The following is a 16,448-nucleotide window of genomic DNA, read 5'->3' as shown; positions in this document are numbered from 1 at the left end:
ATGGGACCTGGTGCTTGAAACACTGCTCTGGCAGTGAGTTTAGGCATAAGAGAAGCTCTAGAACCAGCCTCCCTCCTGTGGTGGCAGCAATGCAGGCATGTTTTGAGGGAAGGGAACAGCACTGGGTTGAAGGCTGGGGCTAAAGTGACTAGGCCTTAATGCACTCTCAATGCTGTCATCAGTAGGGCAATGGGGCTCAAACTTTGAACTGGCTCAAAAATAAGATTATTTCTCCAGTTAATTTGGAAAACAAATGCATTTGTTTTAGTTCGCTGAGTCCATTCACAATTGAGATGGAGGGAGCATGCCCAGCAATAGTATGGAGCGGTCCCAAACCAGTATCTTCTCCTATGTCTAAGTGAGATTTTGCATTAACTTAATGAGAGCATCATCTGGGACGCTCATTCATTCCATAATCTGTGATTACACAGTGAACTGTGGAGCCTATTCATGCATTTTAAGACACGGAGAGGTCTCTAAACTTGATCGATGCACAGATGAGCTTTGAAAGTTAATGACGTTTCCTAAAATCTTCCTTCGAAGAAGAGAGTATGTCTTGGAAGATCTTTGTGTGATCACAAAGAACTAGCATTGGTTGGTCTGGCTGTGTGTTTAAAAACAGTTTTAAATGTTAGTTGTTTTTATGTTTTTAAATTTTGTATATTGATTTTTAATACTGAGTCTTTTAATCTTTGTAAACCGCCCAGAGACCTTCGGCTATGGGGTGGCATATAAATGTAATAAATAAATAAATAAATAAATAATCATGGGGAACAACTGTCTCCAACCTTCTCAGCTCCTTGTTCCTTACGAGGGAGCCTTGCCTGCCAATATGCCACAATCCCCATTCATCTCTGCTCTCTAGCATTGCATTAAACCGCAATTAGCTCCAAATATCTAAATTTCCATGGCCGGAATTGTTAAAGTAGTGGTATTAATCAGTTGCCTTCTCCTCTAAAGATAATGGAAGCAGCTTGTGTCCAATAAATCACCAATTAATGAATCAGACTCACACAAGCCATTCTGTTCAGCGAGCTTGTGGCACATTGTTTCTCTCCTTGCCATGCTATTTTGCTTCAGTAAAATCATACCTACCTGAACCAAATACTCAAGGTAAGCAGAGTTTATTTGCATTCACAGTCTAACTGCTGGGCTGCCTTACTTAAGATTCTGCCTGTGTTGCCTTCCCTGAGTTTTATTCCTTATCTTCCCCCCAAAAATAGGACACTACAGATCCCTCTCAGCCAGTCTTTCGCTGTTAAGACAAGGCAGATTATGTATGGTAAATAGTGACACAGATAAACAACTTGAGAGCCTTATCTGCAGAAGAAAAGAAGCCGTACATTCAAATGGCAACAATACTGATTCTAATACTTGATTAACTTTATCACCCTCACTTTAGTCACCAGTCTTCTTAGGAGCCCAAAGGGAAAAGATTTAGTTCCCATTTCCAAAGCATTTTTTCTCTAATTGCTCATGAATCATCTAGCACAAGGCACACAAAGCTCACAGTAGCTGAGCCCCAGAAACTTGCCTTTACCACCAAAAAGAAAAAAGAAATAGTTAAAGGGAACCTGGAAACCTCTATGCTACTGATCTCTTTGCTACACACAAGAGGACTGAAGTAATGCATGGCTTCCCTTATGGAGCTCTCTACAACGACTCTGTTTCTTCTCTCCAAAGACATGATGCTTTAACAATGGTTTGTTTTCCTTAAACCTAGCTTTCAAATTACCATTTGCTTGGTCACCTTGGGTGAGTATAAAATTCCCCCAGGAGACCAGGGCTGATGCAGCATGTCAACTTTGCAGCTCATCTCCAGCATGACTCTAACCTTTAAAAGAAAAGAAACCAACTGCAGTCTAGAGTTCAATGACCTCTCGGTACCTGTGCGTAATCCAGTACTTTGATTTTCACACCTGAAGGCTCCTGTTCAGTTTTACAAACAGTGGGGCTGTTTTTGTATTATCTTTCATGCCTAGCCGAGACCCAGTAATTGTCTGAGTCAGCTTCTTTATCTGTGCTTGGCCTAGTACTGTGGGCTTATCTTCTGTTTACTTTCTCCACCATGCCCCAGGGACGCATCATTTGGAATCTGGAAGGTTAGCAGCTCCTTCTATCCTTCTTTGTATTCACAGCCATTTATCTCTGAAGAGAAAACAAACTAAAAAGAGAAGCTTTCTGGAAGCAGTTGACTCCCATGTGCTTGTTCCTAGATGTGTTGTCGGGCCGTTTATGACTAATGAGTGTAGGTTTCAGGATTGGGTCAACAAAGCTGGCCATGAGAATATGGATGCCCAACTTCAACTACAGTGCTCTACCATGAAAATTCCAGCCTGAGCCTGTACATGTTTTACTTGGAAGCAAGTCCCACTGAGTTCAATGGAATTTATCCCAAAGTACGTATTATGAATAGGATTCCTGTCTTAATGCTCTAATTCCCAAATAGTTCCCCACCCCTCAGTTTTAAGGATACGAGATTAAAACACAACACCTCAGAGGAAGAACCCCAACCCCGGACCAGTCTGCACTACCTCGGCTCAGGACATGTTCTCCTGCACTGTCGGGCTATTACTCTGGCAATGCAACTACCTTAACCCACCCTATCTGTCTGCACTTCTCTGTGCCTACCTTCTTGCTTGCTGCTACTGCTCTTGACCAGACCAGCTCTGGTTAATCCCGTCCCACGCCTATCTTACTTCCCTGCCTACCTGCCTTCTCTCTCCTCATTTCTTCCTTTAATTCCTTTCTCCCCATACCTGTCCCTATGGCTCGCTCCAATTTCATCTCTCCCAACTTAGTTCCTATTCGGTGCCTCCCCCCTTCCCAGCTGCCTTTCTCGTGTTCATTATGGAACTGTCGCTCTATTGCTTCCAAGGCCCCTGTCATCCAGGACTTGTTTTTCTCCAGACCCCTTCACCTCCTTGCTCTAACTGAAACCTGGCTCCCTGCCCATGATACCGCCACCTCAGCTGCCCTCTCTCATGGAGGACTCTCTTTCTCTCACTCGAGTCGCCCAGAGGGTCGAGGTGGTGGTGTGGGTCTTTTATTATCGAGTTTGTGCCAGTTCCAGCCTCTTCCAATTCCACCTTCACACTGTTTCTCCTCCTTTGAGGCACATGTGGTGAGACTCTTCGCTCCGCTGCGACTGCGGGTTGCAGTTCTCTACCGCCCCCCTGGCTCATCCTCTAAATTTCTCTCTGATCTGGACTCATGGCTGTCCTTTCTCCTCTCTGACAACTCTCCTACTCTGATCTTGGGTGACTTCAATATCCATGTGGATGACCCTCACGATGCTGCAGCTCTACGATTTCGCTCCTTATCTTCCTCTTACGATCTCAAGCTCTGCTCTGAAGCACCCACACATTCCCTTGGACACTGTCTGGATCTTGTCCTCACCCGGAACTGCTCTGTCCTGGACTTTTCTACTGTTGACTTTCCTCTGTCAGATCATCATCTAGTCTCTTTCAATATTACTCACAATCCCCCTCCTTCACGTCCTGCTTCACGCCCTTGTCGTGACCTGCATTCTATCAACTATGAGGCTTTCTCTCAGTCTCTAGCCTCCTCTCTTCCTTCTGTCTTCACAGCCGTCTCCTTGGACTCAGCCGTCTCCTCCTTTAACTCCACATTGTCTTCAACTCTTGATAATCTTGCTCCATCTACAACTCGGATAATTCGCCCCTCTCAACCCCAACCGTGGCTCACCTCTTTCCTCCGCTACCTTCGCTCTTGCTCCCGGGCAGCCGAACGCCTGTGGCGTAAGACCAGGGACTTGGCGGACTTTGTCCACTACAAATTTGTTCTCTCCTCCTTCTCTTCTGCCATTTCACTGGCCAAACAGCAGCACTACTCAACGCTGATCCAGTCAAATGCTAGACACCCTCAGCAGCTCTTCAAGTCCTTCAATTCTCTCCTGAAACCTAATCCACCATCTCTCCCCGCCTCTCTGTCTGCCAATGACTTTGCCTCTTTCTTCAATGCTAAAATCCAAACTATTCGCTCCGATCTGGCCAGCTCTGCTCCGCTCCCAGCTCCTGTGCCTCACCTGTCAGTTCCTCCTGCAACTCTCTCGGCGTTCCCCTCAGTCTCAGCTGATGAACTGTCTAAAATACTGCGCTCGTCGAAGCCTTCCACTTGTTCCCGTGATCCAATTCCCTCTCGCGTCTTTATTAATCTTATCCCCGCTATCCTCCCGTCCTTGCTTCACATCATTAATTCTTCCCTGTCCTCTGGCTCATTTCCCTCTGCTTTTAAACATGCTACTGTCTCTCCCATTCTCAAAAAACCCACTCTTGATCGACTTTCTCTGTCTAACTACCGACCTGTCTCTCTGTTGCCCCTTGTCTCAAAGATTCTGGAACGTGTGGTCTACTCTCGCTGTCTTGACTTTCTCTCTAGTAACTCTGCTCTGGATCCCTTTCAATCTGGATTCCGTCCTCTGCATTCCACTGAAACAGCCCTTACCAAGATCACCAATGATCTTCTCACTGCCAAGTCTAAGGGCCATTATTCCGTCCTTATTCTCCTTGATCTAACTGCAGCCTTTGACACGGTTGATCACGATCTTCTCTTAGATTCCCTCCATGACCTTGGACTCTGTGGCTCTGTCTATAACTGGTTCGCCTCCTATCTAGAGGGTCGCTCTTTCAGCGTGTCGGCTAACGGCAGCTCGTCCTCCTCCTTTCCCCTTTCAGTAGGGGTTCCGCAAGGCTCGGTGCTTGGCCCGCTGCTGTTTTCTCTATACATGCTGCCCTTGGGTAAACTTATTCAATCTCATGGCCTCCAATATCACCTGTATGCCGATGACACACAACTATACCTCTCATCTCCGGAACTTTCTCCTGATGTTCACGATCGTATCTCGGCATGTCTTTCAGATATCTCAGCTTGGCTGCTTCATCGTCGCTTGAAGCTTAACATGGCAAAAACTGAACTGCTTGTTTTCCCTCCTAAACCTTCTCCTCACCTCTCATTCTCTCTTACTGTCAACGATGTCACGCTTACTCCGGTCAAGGAAACTCGTAGCCTTGGCTTTATATTTGATTCCTCGCTCTCCTTTATTCCTCATATCGAGGCAGTAGCTAAATCTTGTCGTTTCTTCCTGTATAATATTGCCAGGATTCGACCATTTTTGTCTGTCTCTTCTGCCAAGACTCTCGTTCACGCACTGGTTATCTCTCGGTTGGACTACTGCAACCTCCTCCTCTCTGGCCTCCCCTCGTCTCACATCAGTCCGCTGGTCTCTGTCCACCACTCTGCCGCTAAGATCATCTTCCTGGCCCGCCGCTCTGACCATGTCACTCCGCTTCTGAAATCTCTTCATTGGCTCCCAATTCATTCCAGAATCCAATATAAACTTCTCCTGTTGACCTTCAAAGCTCTTCACGGTCTAGCTCCTGCCTATCTCTCCTCTCTCATCTCACACTATTGCCCCGCTCGTGCTCTTCGCTCCTCTGATGCCATGCTTCTTGCCTGCCCAAGGGTCTCTACTTCCCTTGCTCGGCTTCGTCCATTTTCCTCTGCTGCCCCTCATGCCTGGAATGCTCTTCCAGAACACCTGAGAACTACCAACTCAATCACAGCTTTTAAAACACAGCTAAAAACTTTTCTTTTCCCTATAGCTTTTAAACTTTGAGTTTGTTCTGACTCTATACTGTTAGCTTCACCCTTCCCGGTGCCTGTTTACACTTCCCTGTGCCTGTTTGCATTCTCTTTCCCTTCTTATTGTTTACTACAACTTTACTAGATTGTAAGCCTATGCGGCAGGGTCTTGCTATTTACTGTGTTATCTGTACAGCACCATGTACATCGATGGTGCTATATAAATAAATAATAATAATAATAATAATAATAATAGTTAATAGCAATATGCATGTGTATGTGAGGGGGGGGATTAATCCATTTATGTGCAAGCAGGCTGGCTAATAAAAATGGTTGTGGAATGGTAACTTTAGGGTACTTATTTGCAAGGAAGCCTAAACATAGTTAAATATTACAGCCAGGTTCACACGTAACTCAGAGTATAGGTTAGTATGGGTTGTCATTGAATTGTGTTTTTTTGTTATGGCTGAACCCTGCACTATGATTTAACCACAATCTAGGAAGAGAACCCATAGTTTGTTGTTGGGTTGTGAACTCTGGGTTATTCATGGTTAACAACACATAGTTAAACCATAGTTCAGGGCTACGAATGACAACCCATGATTCAACAACAACCCCACGATTCATTGACAATTCATACTTGATCCGTACTCTGGGTTGTCGTTACAGTGCATAAATCACAGTTAAGGATTGGCTGCAAACCAAGATGTGAAACTGTGGACTCAAAGTGGGTATGGAAGTTATGGTTAAGGCCCATTCCCCACCTCTCAGCCTCTCTGCTTGCAAGGTGACAAGTGGGTGTTGCCTGTGTCTCCTTCCACACTATGTAAGGTCAACATTTGTCATCTTAACTAGGGCTAAAGAAACACATGGTGAGTTGCATTAACCATGGTTATGATTTATGTCTGCACTGGGCCTTTCTGAAGAAAGCAGTTCCGATAGGGAAGCAATTCAAGCAAGACCACAGCACCTGAGAATTCTTTGCTTTGTGTCAGCAACACTTGGGAGTCCAGGTTTTAATAACATGGCAACTGACTGCCAGCACTTGTGTTAACTGACACACCCTCTTGGTAGAAGCTGAAAGAGAAGGGCTCCCCAGAGCACCGTTTCTGCAATGTTCAGAGCTGAACAAAAGAGCAAGATGGACTGTTCCCAGAAAGCTCCATCTTAATTGAGCCCTCCATCATTGCATTATTAGTGGGCTCCCCCTGGTGATCTATGGAGTTATCACATCCCATCCAGGAAAAAGCTGGAATGCGCATCCTGCTTGACTGTGATACTCCCAAGGAAAAGCAAGACACATTTCAACCTATGCTCCTTAGCCAAGGTGACTCAGGGCACACAGAAATGTGCTCTTTTCCCAAATCTTGCAAGGACTTACAGTCCATTTGGGAAAGACTTAGCATGGCCAATTTCAAGGTTTGGCTCATCAGAAATTGATTGAAACGGAAACATCAGGGATGATGGTCATCAGACCATTTTTTCTTTTCTGGAGTGCTTCTTCCAACTTATATCCCTAACTAAAATTCCTTAAGGTGGGAGACATAGGCACATGCCTGTCTACAAATGATTACAGGACGGAAGAGGATGCCAGCAATATTCAGCATGCCCTTGCCAACCCACAAAGTAGACACGGGTGCGCCAAATAATTCCTGCGTTTTCTAAAATAACCATGCCTGGTAAGGCAGGCAAGCCTTCCCGTATTGACAACCTTGATCACAAGAATGGTTTGCTCTGACACCCCTGCGACTTAACAGCAACAAAGACTTGCATATGGAAGCAGACCTCAGTTCTCAGCTAACGAAACTCATGATGGAAGAACTTAAAATAGGAGTGGGGAACCTCTTTCAGCGCAAGGGCTGAATTAAATTTCGGAGAAGCTCTTGGAGGTCACTTTCCACTGTTGAGCATCGCCAAAGGCGAAAGAGCAAAATTTAACAGCATTTTTGAGCTTAAAAGCTCTTGCAGCCAGTAACTAAACCTTAGGAGAGCCATTTCAACCTTTTAGGGTGTGATCCTATGGCCACTGGACCCAAGCTATCCTGTCCATAGGATAGCTTGGTTTCTGGGAACTGCAGTTGGAGCCTGGACTCTGACCACGGTTCCAAGAAAGTGCATTCCCCACACCCACCCTCATAGCCAGCATGGTTCCCACCATGCCAGCAACATCTCCGTGCTCAGAAACTGAGTGCAGAGGTCAGAAAAGAGGGGTAGTCTTGGGGAGGAGACCGTGGATGCTTTACAGAGCTTCCTATTGGGACTCCAGGCCCCTTCCCTTCACCTCCCGAACGCCATGCCCAGACGGTCAAAATTGTCCATCTAGGCAAAATTGCAGGGTGGCTGGAGCACAGAGGAGAGGATCTCCTCTTGTGCGCCCAGCACAGAATAGTCAGCAGTCTCCAATTCCATCCTTAAAATGGGATTGTGTCCCTAGAATGGGGGGAAAATGTGCAAAAGCTGGAAAGCCACCAAATGATCAGCAGTCAGGGGGAAAGGGGGCGTGATCAAGAAAAGGAGGCAGAGCCATCTGAGGAACCTCAGGGGGATGGATTTGGCCCAGGGGCCTGAGGTTTCCCACCCTTGCCTTAGAACAATAGGAAAACACTTTGTTTCATGCATACTTTGTGGTAATATATATATATATATATATATATATATATATATATATATATATATATATCACGAAGCAAATATTTAGCATACACGTTCCCTTACTTTTAATAGAGGCAGCCGTCTGCACGTTCTTGTGTTTTTCCGGTGGTGGGGGAGTTACAGGAGCAGCACGGCGGGGCTGTGGCGGGATCTAGAAGAGAACATTTCAGAACAATCAAAGACAGCCACAGCAAACAAGAAAGACACGTCAGAAAACTTTTTCTCCTCTAGGTGTGTGGAAATTTGTCCCAATATAGCTCTTTCCATCCCTTTCAGTTGTCTCCAGAGCACAGGATTGTTAATTATAATCAGCTCCCTCCAAGAGCAAAGAAGAACCCTCTGAACACGTCGCTTTCCTCCCTCTCGATGACAAGGAAAGCTGTGTGTTTAATTGCTATGTTCAGCAGTGCGCTGCGCTTGTGTTGCACAGACCTGTCAAACACGTACACTGTGTGTTGCTCTCAGCCCCTCCACAGAGGCAGCAAGCCATGTGCATATTAGATGCATTTGGAGTGATCCATGCAACAAATTATACTCGCGAAGGGATAAAGACAAAGACATGAAGCGTGTAGGTTTTCTTCACATTGATGCACTCAGAGCAATTTTTACTAAGGCTGGGGGAATCTCAGGCTAGGCAAGGCCATTTACAATGCCATTCACTCCCTGCAGACACTCCTGATAGGCAAAGCTTCAGCCGCTGCGCCGTGCTTAAGTTCCCCATCACTAGTATACTTCCAAAGCCACGCACTTCTCCTGTGAGCAAACAGAAGTTGGAATACTGATTGCATGGTTTGATCTGTGAGAGGAAGAGAAGGGGGTGCAGTAGGGCAGGGGCTCGACTAGGCAGATGCCTCTGTCACTGGACCGGGGTTGCAGGCCTGCATCGTTAACGCTCCACTTCCCGCCTCTTGGGAGCATGGAAACAAGATCACCTGCAGCATATTTTGTAATTCAGCCAGAGATGCATTTGTGGCCTAATGGTTAATGCCACCCTGAGCTTTGTAACACTGCCTGCTTCCCCCGTCTTAGGCCTTCCAATGTCTGCATCCCCCAAACCTCTGCATGATCCTGCACTTAATCTCTTTCACCTTGGCCTTGTTCTCCTTCTGGAATTTCTCTGAATTTCTCCACCAAGAATCCCACTCTTTGTCCCAAGATCCCTCGCTTCTTCCTCCCCTATGCAAGTCTCCATGCCTCAACCTGCCTCTCTCTTCTCTCCATTTGGCCAATCTTCTCCTCAGATCCTGGATGCAGATCCCACCTTTCCTTACTCCTCTCTGCTTTAAATAACCCTTTATACCAGCAGAGGGGAACGTGAGGAACTCCAGATGTTGGTGGAATGCAACTTCCATCAGCCCTATCCAGCACAACCATTGATGAGGGATTGGAAGTCCAGTCCAACTACATATGGAGTGACATACATAGCCAATACATCCTGCATCCTCTTGCTTAGATCCTTGAGAAAGATCTCTCCTTCAGGGTCCCCCATCTTCTGCACTCATCTCTGGATCCCTCTGTTCCTCCTTCAGAGGCTTAGTTGCTTTGCATCTTATCTTATGGGACTAGTGAGGGGCCCTACAATATTCCCCAATGATAGGAAGTTACCATGTATACTAGGTAGTGAGAGAGAGAGCTCTTAGAAAAATATATATTTATTTTATTATTTATTACATTTATATTCCGCCTTTTTTGCTCCAAGGAACCCAGGGCGGCGTACATAATCCTCCTCCTCTCCATTTTATCCTCACAACAACAACCCTGTGAGGTAGGTTGGGCTGAGAGTCTGTGACTGGCCCAAAGTCACCGAGTGGGTTTCCATGGCCGAGTGGGGACTAGAACCTGGATCTCCTGACTCCCAGTTCAACACCTTAGCACTACACCACACTGGCAATTCAAGACAACATTTACAAAAGGAATGACCAATGCAGTTCATTCATAGGATGCAATATTTAGATAATGGAGGTATTTTCTACTCTGTGAGAAATTTAGTTTTATTGTACCATTGTGCTAGGGTTGCTTCATTTTGCTTCCAAACGTTAGTCTTGGACTTTATCTACATAAACAGGATTTAACTTAATCAAACCTGGCTTCTTTTATACTACTGCAGAAGAAGAGAATTTAAATTGCAGCAGTCTCACTATGGGGTTAGGAAGGGGACACGGCATGAATGCGAAGCACACATTTCAGTTTGGAATGAGTAATGTGTGACTTTGAGTGAGACCGACGGAAAGTGGAAGTCAAAAGGAACACTCTACTCAATGTAGATTTTTCATCCCAGTACAGATGGGGAAAATGAAAACAACGTATTAAGCATCATATGTTGAAACAGCCTCAGGCAGTGTAATCTACATTAGTAAAGGATGCGGGTTTAAAGGCTATGCTGATAAATTTAAGTGGTAAGAGAAGATGTTGCTTTTACAGGATCTGCAACTGCATTCATTTGAAAAATGAGTTCAGATCTTTAGATGTACACAGGCCAACCTAATTGTTGAGCTCCAAGTACTATGTTAGGAAAACGTTTTTGGAGGTGTGTATATGTGTGTCGTTCCCACCCCTCCACCCCCAGCCCCACCAATGAATCTCAAATAGCCATAGTCATTTGGCATATCTATTATAGCTGTGTATTTACAACATATTTTGGAGAAAAGAGATTTACACATCCTTTTCATGGACACGGCAGCTCCATGACTAGTTTACTGAGTATTTTATATAAACATAATAATGTGTAGGCCAGAAATGTAAACTAAAAGAAACACGGGCATTTAATGTGACACATTTATTCATTTATTTTACTATTATTATGTTTATATCCTGCCTTTTTTCCTATTGCAAGAAACTAAAGGTGACTTACATGGTCCTCCTCCTCTCCATTTTATCCTCACAAGAACCTTGTGAGGTAGGTTAGGCTGAGAGTTAGCGATTGGCCCACAGTCATCCAGTGAGCTTCATGGCTGAGTGGGGAATAGAACCTGGGTCTCTTGAGACCACCACTCTAACCACTACACCACATTGGCTCTCCTACTTATCACATAATGTATTTATGCAGAAAATTTAACATTCAGATGTTAAAGTTAAAATTATGGTGTGTAGAGTTGGAAATTGCTACAATAAATTTGTGCATTTTACATGGTCCTTCTTTGTCCTTTCAGCTATCACAATCTGAAACTTGCTTCCAAAACTATAAAGGTTTGTATTTTTAAAAGGAAAGATCAGATTTTAATTGACTACATCCTGTGCCTTGCTGAAGCATGAGGCCTACGCGCTCATCTCCATTCCCTCTCGCTGTCTTCCACCAAAATTCTTTATCCCAAGCCCAAATAATAACACAAATATACAGAATCATAATAAAGCAGGAGATCAGGGAAAATGTAACAATAAAACCGATATGGGAAAGAGACATTGAAGAGGAGATAGAGGATGGAGAATGGGGGGAAATCTTTGAGAAATTCCCCTTTCAAACAATATCCACAAGAATAAAATAAGGTGCGCTAAAATTAGTTCAGAAGTAGTATCTGACACCTGTGAGGTTGGCAAAAATCATTAAGAATTTGTCACCTCTGCATTAGAAAGGATGTGAAAACAATGGGACCCAAATTCATATGTGGTGGGAATGTAAAAAGGTTAGGAAGTTTTGGGGTAAGATTTCCCAAGCAATAGGGAAAATTACCGATGAAGAGATTTGCAAAACACCAGAGTTAGCTTTACTGAATATGTATGTTAAAGAAAACAGAAAGATAAAATAAAAAGTACTAATTGGTTTTTTGTTGACAGCCACAAAGCAATTAATAGCAAGTAACTGGAAGACAGCTCGGATGTTGACAGTATCTCTGTGGAAAAAGAAAATTTGGGATATAGCAATAATAATAATGACATAGAAGTTACGAGTACATAGAGGAATAAAGAAAAGAGATACTTTCAGGATGGACTGACAAAAATACATAGACTATATGAAAACAGAATCGAACAGAATAACTTTGGCAGAAGTTTACAGAAGTATGTGGGACTCATGAAAAGAATAGAAATAAATAACAGATTAATACCCTGGAAAAGAAAAAGGAAATGAAAGATGTAAGAAGAAAAACTTTGGAATGGACTAAGCAGGGGGATGGAACAGGGAGGGATTTTGAATTAGTATCAATGTGTTTCATTATTGCTTTTTCTTTTTTTACTGTATTTTATTTTGAAAACTCAATAAAAAACAACTTTATCCCAAGCCCAGAATTGTCAGACAAGTGCTTAAAAAAGGAGGCTTCAATGAAACTGAAAGTTATTTTCTGTGATTCAGTCTTTACTTGCATTTTAAGCAAACTGTGACTATTTGAAAGTGGTGGTGCTTACTCAGGATCCAAATGGAAAGTAAGGCAACAATGAACTTATTTGTTCATTTAGAAATTAACAGTCTGCAGTCTAAAAAGATATCACAGCTGGGAGTCAGGACACAGAGGACGACTATTCAAATGACTGGCAAAACGCCCTTTCCATTTTCCCGGGGAGCTTCTGTAAATACACCTGGCCGAGCCTAACTTAATCTTAATGACTTGACATCCTGTAAATGTTACAGGCGCCTCAAACTGCTCGAAGTGACCCAGAGCAGTGGGGCTGAGTTCTTCACATCCCCAGTTAGCTGACTTAAGGGGAGGCTGGAAGGAAAGGCCTTCGATACTTCACTGCTTCCCATGATGCTTCTCGATTTGACCCCTCCTTGTGCTTTATTTACAAAGAAGATTAAAATCTGTACCTTGAGTGGTTGCTCAGGAAATCCATTTTAAAACAGAGTGCAATGCAGATAAGATGTTCTGAAGTGATGCCTTTGCTATTGTGACAGAGGATGCGAGTGCATGTCAGGCCATCACTTTTAGTCAGGGGTGGGCAAATTGTAGCCCTCCAGATGTTTTGAGCTACAACTCTTCATGATCCTTCACCAGTGACTATCTTGGATAAGGCTGATGGGAATTATAGGCCAAAACATCTGGAGGGCCACAAGTTGCCCACCCCTGCTTTAAGTGCATATTACACCAGCTAATAGATATTTCTCAAATACATGCAGGCCAGTTAGCCTGAATGGGGCGGGGGGGGGGGGGACTGAATCCTTTCAGTTGATTTTCCCCTGCAAATTCTCCCACAGGACATTTTCACTAACAGCTGAGCTTCTTTTAGTTTCAGAGTCCATCTAGGGAAAAAGAACAAGGGGAAATAACCTGGGGGGTGAAACACTGACCAATGGTTGAAAGAAAGGTTAGCAACACACACACACCCTACCAAATTCCCCCATGTAAATGCTGCCCACCTCCAATTAGCATTACGAGGCAAAGCCAAGTCTGAGAACTCCACTTTCCCCACATAATATATAATATTATACTCTCAGTTTTGGAGTCAGCTTGAGTTTTCTCTGCTATTGCTTGCTTCATAGAAGGACAAAAATAACCCTGTTTTAAACTATTTTGTTCTCTGCTGTTTCTCTGGACACTGACCAGAAGTGAGAGCCTGTGAAATTGCCAAGAATCAGGTCAATTTCATGCTGCTGATGCTTGCTAAAAGAAGCACCAACAAAATAATAAAAGGAATGTAGGACAGAAACAGCTGAAGAATTTCCTCCCTCTCCTTTTGCCACCCCAGCAGGATTCATATATGAGACCACACCATCAATCATAGCCTTAAATTAATTCTGGTTGTTTCAAGTTTATCACACACCTGCTGGCCAGGGATACTTGTGTAAAACCTACGGACAATCCAAACTTGCCAAAATTTCCAGAAATGTCCCTAATTTAGGGTTTCAGAGCACAATGCTTTTTCCATGGCCATTTCACAATGCTCCTCTTTGAGCAGAAAGAGGGGATCCACTACTAAGCTACCCAAAGTATATGTGGGATGAACACTGGCCTCAGAGTATGTGTGCCCTGTGATGCACGCCTGCCAAACTCCATAGCCCCCTTCCTAAGATCACTTTGGTAGTGATGGCGGTTTGCTGCCCCTTGCAATGTTTTCCACAGGAGCCATTACTTGTTTGCCTTAATTAAAAACAGGAAAGAATAGCAAGGTTGATGCTAACCGAAAGGTTAAAGCCAAGAAAGGAACGAAAATCTGCCTTAAAAGTCAGGACAGCTGGCAGATGTGCATTCTTCAGTTTGGATGTGCAAAGGTTACAAAAGTAACCTCTTCAGTGATTCGAAGTTCATCATCTGCTTATCACAGTGCAAACCACATTCTGTCCAGAATGCACTCAAAAGAGATTGGCCATAAATCCTCCACAGAGTGGGTAAAGGAAACTTCCTTCTCATCCGTCCAGGCATTTATTTATGCTTTGCTAGAGTTTCACTGATACTAGAGGGTCATGATGAAGAATGTAGATGGGGAGAGGTTTTCCATTGCTCATCCTCCTGTATGTAGAGAGGCATCACAAGTTTTTCCTGCTCCTTCGAAAGGATGTTTAATGAATTTGCCTTGGGTGTGGATATAAATAGTTCAAGAAAGGAATTATGGCAGGTAACATTCTCTGTTCTATTAACAGACCTCTTTAGTGCCAGTCAACACTAATGTCACAAAAATCATTAAAACAAACAGCTTGCCTTCTTTTGAAAAAAGAAAAAACAAGAAAAAAGGCACACCCAATCCCCTTTTAGGGAAGGGATGTCCTTCCAACCCATACTATTCTGCATCAATAATTCCACCACTATACTATCCAGTTCAGAACTCAATCTACTAATTCAAAGACATGCTTGGGCATCAGAGAAACCTTGGAATCCTTTTAAAATGTAGACCAATCTCTGCTAAGAAGTCACATTTCCTAAACTTTCTTCCTGGGCTTATCATTAGCAGAAAAAAGCAGCCGAGCTGTATTTGCATCATGCATTAAGCTAGGGAATAGGAAGCCTCCGTAGTTATCCTAGTAAGAAGCAGATCTAACAGTCTTCCCCATATTTAACAAGGGTTTGGGAGATGGAGGAAGCGAGGCAAGACAATAAACTGCACTGTCCCACATACATTTTTCCTGCTTCTTCCCAGAAGAATATTCATCTCTTTAAAAGCATGCCATGAGACTGTTGAATACCTTAATTAGCTCTCACAAATCTCTCTTAGACTGGCCTCCTCTTGGGGATACCCAAAAGCTTTCAAAATGAAACTCCGGAACACCACAGCCAGGTCTAATATAACAAGCGATCCTAAACAGAGGCAACGTAACATCACGTTTGAAGCTGCCACTTCATTCATCCACTCACGTGTGCTCACTACCTCCATTCTCAAAATAGAATACTCCAACAGGGAGGGAGCCAGAAGGTGATATGCAGGAATGGACAGATCTGTTCTTTAGGGTTTCTCATTTTTCCGCGTTTAAGTTCATTTATTCCTGTTTCCACATCAGTCTGAGATTTCTTTTAAGGACTGCATGCATCCATAATTCATATGCATTTATTCGTATGCATTTTCATGCATATTTCTCCTTATGTATGCAGTTTTGCCTAATGGGTTTTTGTACATTGTTTTCAATATTATACACATTTTTGCAGGCAATTTTGCCTAATCTATACATATTATTTGTATGCATTTTTTGACTGGAGAACTTTATTGCAAAATTCAGAGTTCTGCTAGTATTGAAGTATAATTTTTAAAAAAATTTAAAACATTTCTTAGTCGCCTTTCAGGGCAGTACGACTGTGCTTCAGTTCAGTTACAAAGCCCTATGAAGAGAGACTGAAAGAACTGGGCATGTTTAGCCTGGAGAAGAGAAGATTGAGGGAAGACATGATAGCACTCTTCAAATACTTAAAAGGTTGTCACACAGAGGAGGGCCAGGATCTCTTCTCGATCTTCCCAGAGTGCAGGACACGGAATAATGGGCTCAAGTTAAAGGAAGCCAGATTCCAGCTGGACATCAGGAAAAACTTCCTGACTGTTAGAGCAGTGTGACAATGGAATCAGTTACCTAGGGAGGTTGTGGGCTCTCCCACACTAGAGGCCTTCAAGAGGCAGCTGGACAAGCATCTGTCGGAGATGCTTTAGGGTGGATTCCTGCATTGAGCAGGGGGTTGGACTCGATGGCCTTGTAGGCCCCTTCCAACTCTGCTATTCTATGATTCTATGTATCTGTTTTGGAAGTGTGAATTAGGTAAAAACGAACGTCTGCCTCATCCCTAGTGGTATGGAACATTTTTCCTTCTAACATCCATGCCCAATAAAAATCCATGGAGTTTGTG

The 16,448-nt window shown here is 43.7% G+C and overlaps 1 protein-coding gene across 1 annotated transcript in view; it reads right to left on the bottom strand.

Moving 5' to 3' along the window:
• Positions 1–16,448, bottom strand: part of NCKIPSD (NCK interacting protein with SH3 domain) — a 112,808-nt gene that overhangs the window by 52,782 nt on the left and 43,578 nt on the right. The window contains exon 4 of the mRNA XM_063121358.1: positions 8,320–8,407. Within this exon, the coding sequence (XP_062977428.1) occupies positions 8,320–8,407 (88 nt within the window). The remainder of the gene's footprint in view (positions 1–8,319; positions 8,408–16,448) is intronic.

This window comes from Elgaria multicarinata, chromosome 3 (assembly GCF_023053635.1).
Source record: "Elgaria multicarinata webbii isolate HBS135686 ecotype San Diego chromosome 3, rElgMul1.1.pri, whole genome shotgun sequence".
Taxonomy (NCBI): Eukaryota; Metazoa; Chordata; class Lepidosauria; order Squamata; family Anguidae; genus Elgaria; species Elgaria multicarinata.
Note: the sequence above shows the minus strand (reverse complement) of the source record. Positions and strands in the feature narration are given on the sequence as shown.